At 45.2% G+C, this 14,714-nt stretch overlaps 1 protein-coding gene across 3 annotated transcripts in view; it reads right to left on the minus strand.

Annotated features, from left to right (window-relative positions):
- The window catches only part of LRP8 (LDL receptor related protein 8), a 171,179-nt gene that overhangs the window by 18,088 nt on the left and 138,377 nt on the right, over nt 1–14,714 (minus strand). For all 3 annotated transcript variants that reach the window (XM_071436758.1, XM_071436757.1, XM_071436759.1), the window contains one exon: nt 5,464–5,826. In XM_071436758.1, the coding sequence (XP_071292859.1) occupies nt 5,464–5,826 (363 nt within the window). The remainder of the gene's footprint in view (nt 1–5,463; nt 5,827–14,714) is intronic.

The raw sequence follows: 14,714 nt of genomic DNA on the forward strand, positions 1-14,714 counted from the left end.
CAGCCCAGTTTCCATGCCTAAAATTCATTTGTCCAGGTCAGATTATAACAGACTCAAACCAGATCTGATAAACTGCAAAGTTGGGGAAAAATATAAACCAGACTCCTGCACAGACCATGCTAAAAGCAGTCATATATCCCTTCCCAAATGACCATGAATGAGAGACCCCCCTAGCTGGGACCAGCCTTGTGCTGACACAGGGTTCAGGCAGCCTGGCAAAACAGGCTCCTCCTTCCTGGACATGTTTTGCAGCTTCCTTCTGAGGGGCCCATCAGATGTGTTCTTAAAATCCTATTAAGGCAGCACACCCTGGAGAGTTCTTGATTCCAGCCTTTCCATCACATGATTGTATCCTGGTGTGGGCTGACAGAAAATCACTGCTTCTGAGCACTGGGGGGAGGCCAGCACTGCTGTTACTACATGGGAGGTGAGAGCTGTCTGCAGACTGCCCTGGACAATTTGACAAACTGGTTCTAATACAAAAATGAGTAATTTCAGATAACCCAGGAAGAGCTGCAGACATGAAGTGAGCCAGCATCAACCCCATAAAGTATCAGTTGCACAAAGACTCCACATTATTGGTGATTGCATCCCACAGGATGCAGGATCCAGGTTCATGACTGCTTCACTGGACTAGTTCTAGTCCATCTTCAGCCAGCAAAAGGCACCAGAGACAGGAAAAGCCACAACTGCAGGGCTGGAGGGGGAAAGGAGAAACCTTGTCATTAGAAATACACAGTATTCACATGAGGAAAGTTTGGAAATAGCACTGCTCCTTGGAGAGGAAAGCCATATGCACTATATTCATAAAAAGCTGCAAAGTGAGAAAAAAATCCCAAGCAATAAGCACAGTTATGGGACCAGCTGTGCTGCCACATTTCAGCTAATAAACCCAGGCACAGGAATGGGAAACCTCAGTGGGACATCTGGGACAGCAGCTCCAAACTAAGCACATGGGATCTGCTGCTCTACCAAAGGCAGAAAAATGAAGGAGGGAAAGAAATAATGCTCACAGAGCACAGGCCTGGAAGCCCTGACCATGGAGAAAGCATCCTCCCTCCTCCACAGCAAACCCTGACTTCTGCCAGGCTAAACCTTGGCCACTGCAAAGCTTTCCAGTTGTCTCACTGGAAATTCCTTTGCCACAATTATTTCTTGTCTTCACCCCTAACTTGAAAACCAGTTTGCTTCACCTTTTCTATAGCAGCTTCTAGGTGTGGAGGTAGGATAGGATGGTCCTCCATTTCTGACTATAAATATTAGTGTATTTATATACAAAATACCCCCTCACAAAAGTGTAACATGTAATTAAAGCCAATGGGGTTTTGTCTTTTCTGGAGCAGAAAAAGGTCTCCAGTTCATCAAGTAAATCTGTGTGACAACAGCTACAGATTTGGAAGACAGCTGCTATAAAACCTGTAATTGTCTTCAATTGTAATCTTCAAAGCTCTTCTAAAAAGCAGTTATAGCTAAATGCTAAGAACAAAAAGGTTTCTCATCCTAAAATGAATTAAAATTAAGCAGAATTTTGTAGGAATTGCAAAGACAATGTTGCAGAAGCACCACAAGACTGAGAGAAAAATGACAGCACAATTCTTAGCTCAGTTGCTACAGAGACTGCAAAACACAGATGTGGGGCTGTACTCCACTGCACAAAGCTTTGCTTCAAGAAGAGACAGAAGTTTGGAGACCAGGCTGGGTTTCCTGGCTCAGTTCTCACTCCACCAGAGCTGTGGAAGTTCAGACCTTTGAGGAGCAGCCCCTGAGCATCTTAACAGACATCTAAAAAGGCAGATACAATAATGGCTCTTACTGATTACAAAGGCACTAAAATGCATGTATGGCATTTCTAATTTTTGCTGCATTTTACAGGAGAATTCCAAATTATCCTGAAGTGGAGGCACTAACCCATCTCAGCCCCACTGGCAGAGCTGACAGCAGGTTCCCATTAAGGCCATTCCCAAGGAAAAGCAGTAACTCAAGAAGAGGGAAAAGCTGTGCTGTTTATTTGCACAAGGTATTCAGAAAATTGCTGTGCCTAATTTGGAAGGTTTAAATCAGTGAAATCTCAGTAGTTTTACAGCCATCTCCTCAGCAAATCAAATACAAAACTAATTACCAAGTCCTGCTAAATTAACAGGCCCCCTCAAAGAGACACACTTCCCATTTACACATCCAGGGCACAAAGCTGCATCGCTCAAATTCAGCAGATCTATTCCAGATTCCAAACCTGAGCCTCAGTTTCTTCTGGTTTCTGGTTTGTTTGTTTTTTTTTCCTTCCTTCCCAAAAAAGAAAATTCCAACATTTGCAAAATGCATCAAGATCCCATTTTATAGATGGGGAGACAGAGGCAGGAAAGTGTGAGGTCAGGTCTCAAGGGGTCTGTTTTCTTGCTGTCAGTTGTAAGCATTATTTATTCTCCCTCCTGGATGCCTTAATGCAAGTTGCAAAGGACATTTTAAAATATAACCATTCCAGATTTGGAGACTAATAAATCTAACCTAATGTTCATTTTATAAATATACATATATACATATTTGAATATATATGCTATGGAAAAAACCCCAGCCACCCAATGTTCTCACACAGCTTTCCTGAAATGACTCATTCCTTCCCATTTATTTGCTGTCTCGCTGCCAAAACCTGTTCACCAATTGTCACCCTTCATTTCTACTCTACTCATTTACCAATCCAAAATGTTTATAACAAATGATGGTTGATGGCCTCATGACTTTTTTTTAAAGCATTAGTTCCCATCCCTCTGTTTATACTGCACAAACCCCATATGATCCCCATTTGCAAGAGAAGATGTAGTGGTGGGATCTGCAGTTTTAATCAAGTCCAGCCAAGGGGCCCATGGGCCATCCTTGTTGCTAAGGGGACAGAGCTGTGTCACACACCTGTAACTCTCTGCATGTCCCATGATTCTGATCTCAAACAGAGAATTTCTGCAGAGGAAAATAATCAGAAAGGTCCCTAAACTCCTCAGTCCAACAGATGAGCAGTGAGGCTGAGTTTCAGGAGCTCCCAAATGTCCCTTCCTGCAGGCAGGTGCACCCCAGCAACAGCTGCATTTAGGAGGGGGAAGCAGCATGAATTTTGGCTCTGACCCAGCCAACACATCAGCTGCACTGATGTGCACTCAGTGCTGCAAGGCCTCTCGTGGTTGCTGCCTCAGAGAACCCCATCCATGCATGTGAATGGCCGTGGGCTCACACACTGCTGTGGCACTGGGCTGCCACCAGAACCAGGCACTGTGTGCAGAGCAGCTAAAACAATGGGGCTTGGAATCCCTCTGTTTCCCAGTCCACAGGACTGAAGGCAGCAGAATCAGCTCACATCCTTGTTTCTCCCAGGTAGAAAAACTGCACATTGTGTGGGACTGGGACTTTCTGGAAAGAGACCCTCGTTGTGCTGAATCTCCACTGCTCAGAATTCTCTCAAGTCACTTCTGCCACAGTTCCCCCTTTCTCCACTGGTTGTCAGCACCGTGCTGTGCTGCAGCGGTGTCCAGCTGTGTCCTGGGAGCTGCCTCGGCAAGTGCTGCTGGCTGAGGCTGCTCTGCAGCTCAGGGAGGCTGCTGGAGCTGTGCTCTCACTGCTCAGCTGTTTGACAAGGCTGGACATGGCTGGTGCCTGTCACACCGAGGAAAGAAGCTGGGGAGCAGTGGCCCTCTGCCTCAGGAAGGTACACGGGCACAGTCCCACTCCTTTCACCCAGCAGAGTGTCAAAATAAACGGGGCCTGTAAAAGACTTAAAACATTTCAAGTTGAAGAGGGATTGAAATTTAAGAGACATTTCATCAGAAAGCACCACCAGTGAGCTGCTCCTCTCTTTCTGCACCTAGCAACAGAAGGGAGCTCCCCTTTCCCTCTCCTGAGCTGTCCAAACTCAGCCATCCTCTCAGGCTGCTGTCACTGCAGGGAATGCATCCTGTGGGACAGAGATCAGTTCTGCTGGAGTCCTCTGAACCAGACACCAGTTCTGCACCCTGTTTGTAACACAGCCCTTGCCACTGTCTCCTGATTTGGAGGGGACACAGGTACAGGACTGCCCACAGGAGGGCTTGGGATGAAAACAGGCACCAAAGCAATCAGGCAGCAGTGCCCATCTCCAGCAGCTGTGCTTCTGCACGGCCTCCTGAAACAGAGCCAGGAACCAGCTCTGTCTCCTGACTCCACGGTCCCCATGGTCCTTCAGAGCCTGGCAGCACTGCCTGGGTACCTGCTGCCCCAGAGCTCTGTCAGCAACTTCAGCACCTTCTTGGAGAGGAAGGAAAAGACAGCCTACCTAACCCACCCCTCCTTGGGAGAGGCTGACAGCCTGGTACCCAGCAGCCAGAGCTGCTCTCTTCCTAACAAAACATTTTGGCTTCTCCTATTCAGCTCTCGCCTCTCTTAAAAGAGTCCTTGGCAATTTTAAAGGCACAGCAGCTCCAGGGTAACCTGTGGCTCATGCCTCTGCTCTCCTGCAGAGAAAACAGTGGTTCTAGGATTCACCACATCCTTCTCTTGCTAAAGAAGCCACTGAATTTACACCTGGAAAGAAATCTGATCCCCAGTTCCTTGAAGGGCTCTCCCACACTGCTGCTCACCAGCCTGGCCTTGGTGTTGTCATGGGTATGAAAAGATGGTGCTGGCAAAAGTGATACATTTTCTTAGATACCCTGCAAAAATCCCTGGGTTTGCAGCTGGTTGATGCCTTCCTCCCCAGAGGTGGCCCAATGTCAGAGCTGCTAAATATAAACAGCTATGTAAATATTTAATTTCAATCTTGTCATATGAATATTCTAGCAAAACATTTTGCTCTTGTTTCCTTCTCTCTCCCTCCTCAGGTAAGTGACCAGCTTGAACAGTTTAGTGCCTAAAAATGGATGAAACATTCAAAATACCACACATACCAACACCAGCTTGTTACATGCATAAAGCCAGCTGAAAAGAAATCCATTATTTATTAGCTCTCTGCCTTTATCAAGCTAAGCTCAAAATGCATTTCAAACTGGATTCTTCAGAGGTACTTCTCTTGACTGCCTTGTTCAGTACACTCCAACTTCAGAGGCAGAAAATGAATTATTTTTTTCTGCTGATCATATATTCCCTTTAGCATAGCAGCTTCTAACCCCCAGGCTCTGACCCCACCATGCAGCCTGAGGGCTTTGAACATTTTTTCCACTTTTCACTCCTTGTCTTTCTAGTGAAACAGAACTCTTCTGAGGCACAGTACCATCCAACAGCTCTTACACCTCCTCTCTGGATTCTCAAGGAAAAAGCACAAAAGGAGTGTGGAATACACCTGACCCTGCTGGGCTGGGCACCCAGCCACGTCATGTGGGACACAAGAGCTCCTTGTCTGGCACAGCTGCCGCTCAGACATCAAAGCCTTGCCTTCAAACAGAGCCCACAGCAGCCTCCTGGCCCTTCCCCCCCGCCCAGAGAGCCCTGGCCCTGCCTGCAGACACTCACGGCAGTCCTGCTCATCGGACTTGTCCTTGCAGTCCTCGTCCCCGTCACACTTCCAGTTGAGGTGGATGCACTCTCCGTTCCCGCACTGGAACTCGTGGGCCGCGCACGTGTTCAGGGCCTTGGTGTCGTAGCCGCACTTCTCCATGGACTCGTCGGACTGGTCCTCGCAGTCGGGCTGGTTGTCGCACACCCACAGCTCCGGGATGCACACGCTGTTGTTGCACTGGAACTCGTTGGGGTTGCAGGTCAGAGGGGAGCATTTCCTTTCGTCGCTGCCGTCCCCGCAGTCGTTGTCGCCGTCGCACACGAAGATGATGGAGATGCACGACTTGTTACTGCACTGGAACTCGTTGGGAGAACAGGCTTGGGAATAAAAACAAACAGGTGAGCTGGGAGGTCTCCGACCCCGCCCTCACCTCTGGCCCAGCTTTAGCACATTTGGGGTGTCTGAGGGCACAGGAGGCACAAAGGCATTACCAGGGCTGTCCTACCCCAAACATTTCTCCCAGTGGTTACCACGCGGCAAGGAGCCGGTGAGGCCACAGCGCTCCTCAGCTGCGTCAGGATGCGTCCTCTGGGGAGCACGGCAGCCCTGGAGAAGCAGGGGCAGCAGGGCTGTGGGAACTGCGGGTGGAGAGCCTGGGCAGCGCTGTCCTGGCACTGAGGAGCAGCCAGGGGAGCCCCAGGCAGGAGCAGCAGCACAGAACGGGATGGGAATGGGCCTGAGAATGGGAAGGTTGCAGGGAGAGGCTGGGGCCGTGTGGGGCCGTGCTGGCAGCGCCGGGGTTCTGCTTGGCTCCACGCTGACATTACCAGCTTCCTGACTTTCATAAGCACAGAATCAGGTTTCAGGATTTCACAGTATGCCTGGTTTTGGACATATTAAGTGGGATGTGTAGGGTAAATATTTAGTGAGTCGAGCATCAATTTAGCTACAATCTGCCAGTAAGGCCCTTTACAACACGCTGAATGCCTTCCCTGGAAATCACAACTCAACATTAACATACAAATGAGGCGCTTGTCAGATAGAAGCTGAGTGGAGCACTCTCCTCTGCAAGCCTAATGGACAGCTGAACCAGAGATGCCTGCTCAAATTAAACTTTCAGGTACTCCAACAAAGTGCAGTTCGAAGTCACTTTATGCCATCAAGGCATAGGGGAGCCAAAACCATGGAAGAAATTCTCCATAAGTACTTTGAAGTAGTTACTTACAAAAGAATTCTTCTGCAGTTTCAGCCCTCTTCAGGGAAGTATGGCTTTGATAAATTACAATAAATATAAATGCATATACATTGCAATAATTTTTTTTTTAACATTATACTTGGGAATTTTTTTGTCTTCAGAAGCAGAGCTACTTACTGCTATATCTGCAGAGCCCCTACACTACACCACACAGTTTAGATAGTACCAATCTCTGCAATGGCAATTGCACCTGGAAAGCAGCAGAATCCCTCTAAAAGACCTGTCATATCCCAAATTTCAGCCAGTGACAGGAACACAGTGGGATTCTACTGCAATATGATGTCTGATTTATACCTGGGAATAAAGCTGTATTTATCCAGCATTTAAGAACATGTCCACTTGCACAGATGCCTAATTACATTCTGTCTGGCAAACTTGCTGGGCTCTGCCTGATAACCTAAGCAGCCTCTCATTTTACATCAGAATGTGAATACACACACACACATTTATATATATACACACACCTCTCCCCTCCTGCCCTGTGCTCTGTCCCATTTAGCCCCAGGTTTTCCAGATGTTAGAGCACAGCAATCCACCTAACTAGAGGAGAAAGAGGATTGCCTTCCTTGCTGCAATGCTGCCATGCACTGGCCAGGACCCAGGCTCTCTCCAGAAGGGAGAAGTGTTAGAGAATCTCAGCTGCCCCACTTGGCACCAATCATGGAATGCAACAGAGCAAGGCACCAAAGGAGCTGCTCGGCTCCTTCTGCACTTGGTAAGGGGTTTTAGATACTGAGATGCCCTCAACAGGCGCCTGTCCCTTGGAACAGCCAGAGCTTCTCCTCTCCCAACAGAAGGAACTAATACTAGGAGGCAAATCCTTCACATAAGGACCTGAAATACAAGCACAGTCTGGTGGAGAAGCATCTAAAAAGCTTCCTCTTTTTCATGGCAAACTTGAGACCATTAAAATGCTCTAAATATCACCCAAATTCTGCTCTTTATCTCCATCCAGCAGATTTCTCTATCCTTACCCCATGACTAGAAATCATCTATTAGCCCTGCTGATGAGTACACAGCTATAGAACTTCACACTGTCTTCAGAGGAGCCATTACACAGAACTGCATATGCAACATTCCTCCATAAAGTGGAAATTCAAGGTAACAGTTAGCATCTTACCAATCCATTTTAAAATGGTAGTGGGAAAACAGGAATATTTCTATGGCTATGTACAGCTTCCGTAACAGATTAAGGCTGAGAAGAAGAAATTGCTTTTCTGGCATTATTTTGATGAATCTCAGAAACAGATCAGAGAGCAAAATCTTGCATAGTTCTTTGATCCTTAGCGTTTGGGCAAGATTGTAATGATTTGCACATTCCAAATGTGCATAAATTTCCTTTCCACCAACTGTAATGAGCCCCTCTTTTTCCCTTCGTTGTTTCCCTGGTCCCACCTCCACCCCTCCTCCTGTTTGTACATGTTTCCCTTCAGAAATCTGCTGCATTGGCAAATTAGCGACTGATAAACATAGGAGTGGGATACAAACAATGGAAGTTTGCACAAAAGCTCCTCCTTTGCACCCAGAAATCCCAGTACAGATATAAAATTACTGATAATCACAGCCAGGAAGCAGAAGCAGTTCAGCTTTTGTAACCTCTCATGAGGACTTCCTCAGTGAAGCCTAAGAATTGCTAGCTAGAAAATTGCACGGTCATGATTATTTTATTTCTTTTTAAAAATTAAGTTCAGTGTGATGCCAGCACCAGAGACTACAAGCTCTCTCTCCAGGAGCAAGCAGGGCAGGTTGGCTGTTGGTAACTCCCCTCTCGGGATCGAGCAGTTCCTTGTGGGTCACACCAGTCACACTCATCCACCCCTCCCGTGCCCTGCTGCTGCCATGCAGGGCAGAGAGTGCCCCAAGACCCCTGCCCTTCCCTCATCCTCCCTGGCTGCCAGCTGAGACCCTCAGGGCAGGGCAGGGTCAGGCTGGGCTGCAGCTGAGCTGTGCCAGGGCAGAGGCGCCGCCGAGAGCCCCATAAGGAACCCCAGAGTTCCCAGCACCTGCAGAGGTGGGCACGGGCAGCAAAGCCTGAGGGACAGCTTACAGCTTACCTCACACCCCCTTCCATCAATCTGCCAGGGTAGCTCGCAGGCTCATCACTACAGTATTTCCTTGCCTCCAGAGCATTTCAGTAGAAAATGTGCCAGCAGTAATTAAATGATCACTGGGGTGTTTTTTGACTTGAGCAATTTGTTTGCATTCTCCAAATTCGCTGCCTATCCTATTGTAGGCTGATTCACTTAAGACCAAGGAATCAAATAATAATTTGCTTTCTTTAGCACAGAAGAAATTAATAAATTTTGTACTCTAAGGTGCAAAACCTACTTCAAACATGAGTGATCCCAGTAGAAATCTTGGAAATGTTTGTAAAGATGTGTTTAACCATCAGTCTTCAAAGCATAACTCTAACAGCAGTTTACTGCAGAGCACTGTAATGTTAAAAGGTTCTTCACAGTTTCAGGAAGTAAAATATCACACATAAGTGATTATGTAGAGGTGATTTTGCCTATAGACAAAATATACCAGAGGTATTCTGCATTAGTGTTTGCCCTGTGCTGTGTGCCACTCTGTAGAGCACAACTGTCACAGATTTTGCCTCACAGCCTGCAGCTGCACTCTTGTCACTTCTCTTGAGGAGAGCAGAGCAGAAGCAGCCTTGGGATAGAGGAAGTTAAAAATAATAAAATAACAGAAGATCAGAGAGATTGCAGTTGTGGAGTTAGTGTTTCAGTGCTGGCTGGTTCTCTACTGCCCAGAGCCAGGATTTAGCCAGAGGCTTTAGTGAGAGTCTGGTGCAGCAGGGACACTCTTAGCTCAGGCATGGAGCCAAAAAATTCAGATAATTCTGCCACATGCTTTTTAAGTGATTTTAGAAAAAAAGCAGAATGCTCTCAAGATGTAGAATTCTCTAAAAACACAGAGTGCTCATAAAAAAATTGTTATTTCAAAGAGATGTATATTTGTACATAATATTTCTACAATGGACAGCTCTACCAAGCATGGATCCTCAAATCTAGATAAAATTGAAAAAATGAAATAAATGGTATGTCCATCATTACCCAGAGCTGAGAATTATGTACAATGGACTATAACTGCTGTCATTGCTAATCTCTTATTAAAGATTTTATAGCTTTTCAGTAAGACTCAGGTATTTAATTCATCTCTCCTCCAAAAGAGCCATTTCCACTTGAAATTACATGAATGGCTTAAATAATGATAATTATTTGGTAAAATTTGTGGTAAAGTGGATAGCAGCAATTATCCACTGATGCTGAAGACAAGATAAGATGAATTATTACACTGTATTTTTCTGACACTGTCCCCAAAGCAACTTTAAAAATGTGTCTGAAAATTTATGTTTGTTTAAATCTGATAATGGATCTTCTAAAGCAGGCAAAGGATGATTTGTGCATACCAACATTTGCATCAGGGAGGGAGAGATCTGCTGCTGATCCATGGCTGCTTCAACACTGGCAGGGGAGGCTGCTGGACTTGAGAAACTCTCCCAGGCTCTGAGATTTAGGACTTGAGTTCTGCAGGGCTGAGGGGTGGAATTCCTGAGCTCCATCTGCCCATGCTTTGTGTCCCAAATGCAAACTCAGCTCCCCCAGCCCACAGGAGCCAATCTCTGAGCTGGGCCATGGATGAGGAGGTCACAGAGGGCAGACAAGGTAGATTATGTTGGAAGTCCCAGTTACCAGCACTGTCAGCATGTTGGTTTTGCTTAACTAGTATTTATTTTCAGGTTTAATTCTGTCTAAATTATTTATTTTGCCTGCAGGCAATTGCTTACCAGATACCTGAATATTTCATACAGATCTTCTGTCAAATGCCAGTCTTTAAAGCACGGATTCGTGCCTGGAAGGACAAGTTTCCCATGGAAAGCTGCCCTCCAGGAAGGACAGCAAAAGAGATGGAGGTAAATGAAGATGACCTTGAAGCTCATTGCTCTGAAAAAATGACAGGCCTCCCATGGAGGGAATAATGCAGCGGAATTGCAGCCTCACTCCCACCAGTGGTTGTTGCCATGGTGATTGATACCGAAAAGCCCATCTAGATGGAGGCTGCAGCAGGAATAGTAATTCCTGATATTGTTCCAGGCACTAATGGAGCTAAGGAGCCATCTCACGCACTCCTGCAAATGAATATTTGCATGTGCTGCCTGCCTTTGTCACACGCTGCCCTCAAACACAAATCAGTCATTTTCCCATTCTCTGCAGCACTATTTGCATAGTATTAGTTAATTATAACCCAGCAACCAGATGCCAAAGCCCCTGCTGACAAATAATAGTTGGTTCAAAAATGTATTTGGTGATTTAGAATGTATTTCCTGAGATCCATATATTCATTCCAAGTGGTTTAATTATCTGGAAATAGAATTAATTATGACCCCCAATTTACAGAGAGAAGCAGTTTATATACAAAGTTATGCACACTCTGCACTCTGTCATTAATTTTATGTATGTCCAATAAGATTACAACTCCTACCTGCGGTCTCCTCAATTTTCCTTCAAACCAGGAAAGGGTTAGGAAGTTTATCAGATGTTCTTCTGGCTAAATGACTGAAAATTACCTCAAAATAAGAACAAGTGAATCCAGTGTAGGGGGTTTAAGGGTAAAATAAAGCAGCTTGAAAGAGAAAAATGGATGATCAGAATACCAAAGATTAATACTGTCCTGCTTTTGTGACCATCCAAGACACCCCACAGGGATTCATGAGGATAAAGACATTATTATTACTCTTTTATATTCTGACTGGAATATAATCAGCTGAATCAGACTGGAGATGTTCAGTACTAGCCAAAATTTAACTGGAAAACAAATGTGCTGTGAAGTGTCTGGTGAATTTCTTTCCTGACTTTGAAAATTGGAGCCTGTACAGGACAAGCTCACGCCTATTGCCTTAGACATGACTTGCTTATTAAAATGGCAATTTTACAAATTATACCAATTTGGCAAATCCCTTAGAAACATCTGATAACAGCCATTAAACTAACATCTGCTCTAATATTATCACACAAAATTTTGTATTTCTGAGGACTATATGAAGGTTCAGCAAGCAGAACAGGGCATTCCTGAGCAGGGCATTCCTGAGCAGGGCTTAGTCCTGGGACAGTGCACACAAATCCCACATTACTGCACACAGAGACCTCTTGGATTCAGCAGGACTCCCTGTGGTCATGAATTTTCTGCACAGAATTTCTGTGCACGGCCTTTTCTGCACAGCCACGATTTAATTTTGCCATTGTGCAGTTTAAATCACAGACACTTTGCCAGGAAAAGCCCATCCACGGATGTCACCTTCCACCCACTGGGCAGGTTCCCACTCCCTGCTCATCTGCTGACAGGGACACGACCTGCCTGTTTTCCCCACTGTTTTCTTTGTGTCCAGCTCAGGAGAGACTTCATCAGAATCCTAAAGGCTACACTCCAATCACATTGGCAAATGACAGCACAATTGGGTTTATTCTTGGGAAATGAGGGAAAGGAAGGAACTCCAGCCCATGGCTCCACAGCAATGTCACTGGCCTGCCACTTTCTCTTTACCCTTACCCATTCCAAGCACAGGGATAGTTCCAGTTTAACCAGTGGGAAAGCTGAGCCATTTCCCCAGAATCAGTCAAGTAATTTATAAGTTGCTGCCAGAACTAAGCAGGGAGTCCTGGAGGTTGCTGACTCACAGGTTTGAACTCACCTGAGCAGTGAGGGACAAAGCAGAGCTCACATTGCAAGCAGTGAGGTCAGTGCCCCATAGAATTTCCATTTCCACTGATTTATTTTGCTTGATGGGAACTTCTGTAAGAGCAGATATTGCTTTTTGCAGTTTGCTTCACTGTTAAACATCCACTGCATTTGGAACATGCACTATTAACTCTTCTGGAGCACAAAGCAGGCAAGGCTGAGAGCTTTGCTTCTCAACTCCCCAGTTTACCCAGCCATGCCTCACAGTGATCCAAAGTCAGCTTGAATGTAGGCCAATAACAATTAAAATATGCTTTTGAAATAAAATGGTTTGCAAGACATAAACTGATCTGAAGGGAGAAGTACCTGAAAACAGAAGCACTGAGGATGCAACAAGGGAATTGGCAGAATTTGGTGTAGCCCCATCTAAGGTTATGAATATAAGCACATCCTATAATGACCAAGTCCATAAACACAAGACCCCTGTGGTGATTTTGGGAGGGGGAGAGACTGACAGACTGCTCAGGAAACAACCAGCCCCTGACTGTTTGCAGTTATGTGATAATTAGGGGGCACAGCTATTATGTGATGTAGGCAATGTACCTATGTACCCACAATTCCAGCAAAGAATGGCAATCATTTCTCAAAAAACAGGATTAGATTTTCTACTCAAATGAAAATTTAATCACTGAGTGACACTCACTGCAATTAAACCTGTAAGGGTTGTGTGCTGACTGTGCTCACATTAACAGCAATGAGATTTCCATGGCAGTAGGATTTGCCTTGTAGCTTCTATGATTTGGGAATAGAAATCAGCATTTTCCTGGATTTGGGCTGAGATGAGGACTCACATGCTCAACATGAGCAATTATTTTAAAGTTATTGGAATAAAAAAGGGTAATGAACTGGTGTTCATTGTGAACTAAACCTTTCTCATTACATTTTATCTAATGAACAAATTTCTTTGCAATGTAAAAGCAAAGTTAATCCAACCCTTATATCATCCTTTATGAAAAGAATATTCCAGCCACTAGGATTAGACTTCCAGATTAGTTTTATCTGTTAATATGACTCATAAACCAACTTTTTTTTTTTTCCCTCTTGCATCAAACATGACATGGTCCTCTCCTGCGTAGGACTGTGCTGAGTTCAGGCTACTGATTTTGATTTAGCCTTCAGATCATATGCTCAGGAAGCAGAACTGTTAATTAGTGTAACACATATGTACTGGTGGCCACTGCAGGATGCAACTCCTACCCACATATCTGCCATCATAGCATCATCATTGGCAAGATTTCCCTGAATAAAACTAAACAGATTCTTGCTTTTTGGATGAATAGGCTCAAAATTAGAGCTGCATTCTTATGAAGAAAGCACTTCAGGGACATGAAATACAAACGTATTTGGCAATAAGAGATGTAATTCCTTGATTGTTTCAACTCTAGGAGCTCTAACTGTTGAAAGACAGACTACCCAAAAGATAAACATAATTACAGGCCAATTCTTGCTCCTCTGCCAGTATGATGTGAGCTTGGAAAGAAGAATCAGAGCCAGTGTCTCCAGCTGAAGTGCAGAAAGAGCACCAGGACAAAGCTTGTGTGGGTGTGCACAGGTATCCTGCAGTCCAGCACTATTATTAAGCTTTAGTTTTAATTACCCACAGATCTTTGTATAAAAGCAGCTGTTTCAGAGCCCTCTCCCAGCCCCTGTGAACAATGATCCCTTGGGGAGTGAAGGATGTGTCTGTGTGGGGGTGGGAATGTGCTCATCCCTCTCGCTCCTCCACAGCAACACTGCAGGAGTACCACTGTTGCCTTGTCTTGTTTTCAGCTTGTGCTTTCATTGTGTTTTCCACTCTGCTTTAGAGAATAAATTATTCATGGAACACTGATAGGGACAGTTTCTCTGTGAGGAGGATCAGCACAGGGCCACCCCCAAAGCCCCACTCGGTGCTGGAAGCTCCATTTGCACATGTGCCACCCATCCTCCTTTATAACCTCAGCTCAAGAGCCAGCAGCAGGGAAGGTAAAGCCATTGAGCCCTCATCCTCTGCAGGTAGAGCCCTGGCACAGCCTAGAGCAAGGCTTTGGGGTTTAATGCTGGATTTACACCACGACTGTCTTACCTTAACCTAAGTTCACACACTGTTTAATTACGTTCAATTACAACAAGCATCCAATGTATTACAAATGCAGCTACCTTCACTTTTCCTGTCAGCATGCAATTAAAAGTAACTCCCAATCTCTTTTCCTTCTTGCCATTTTGTTCTGAAGGAACTCAGGACAAATATGATTATGGGCTGAGATTTTTCCTAAATAACAATGG

Source organism: Agelaius tricolor, unplaced genomic scaffold (assembly GCF_023055355.1).
Source record: "Agelaius tricolor isolate 1412-34295 unplaced genomic scaffold, bAgeTri1.0.p SCAF_11, whole genome shotgun sequence".
NCBI classification, from domain to species: Eukaryota; Metazoa; Chordata; class Aves; order Passeriformes; family Icteridae; genus Agelaius; species Agelaius tricolor.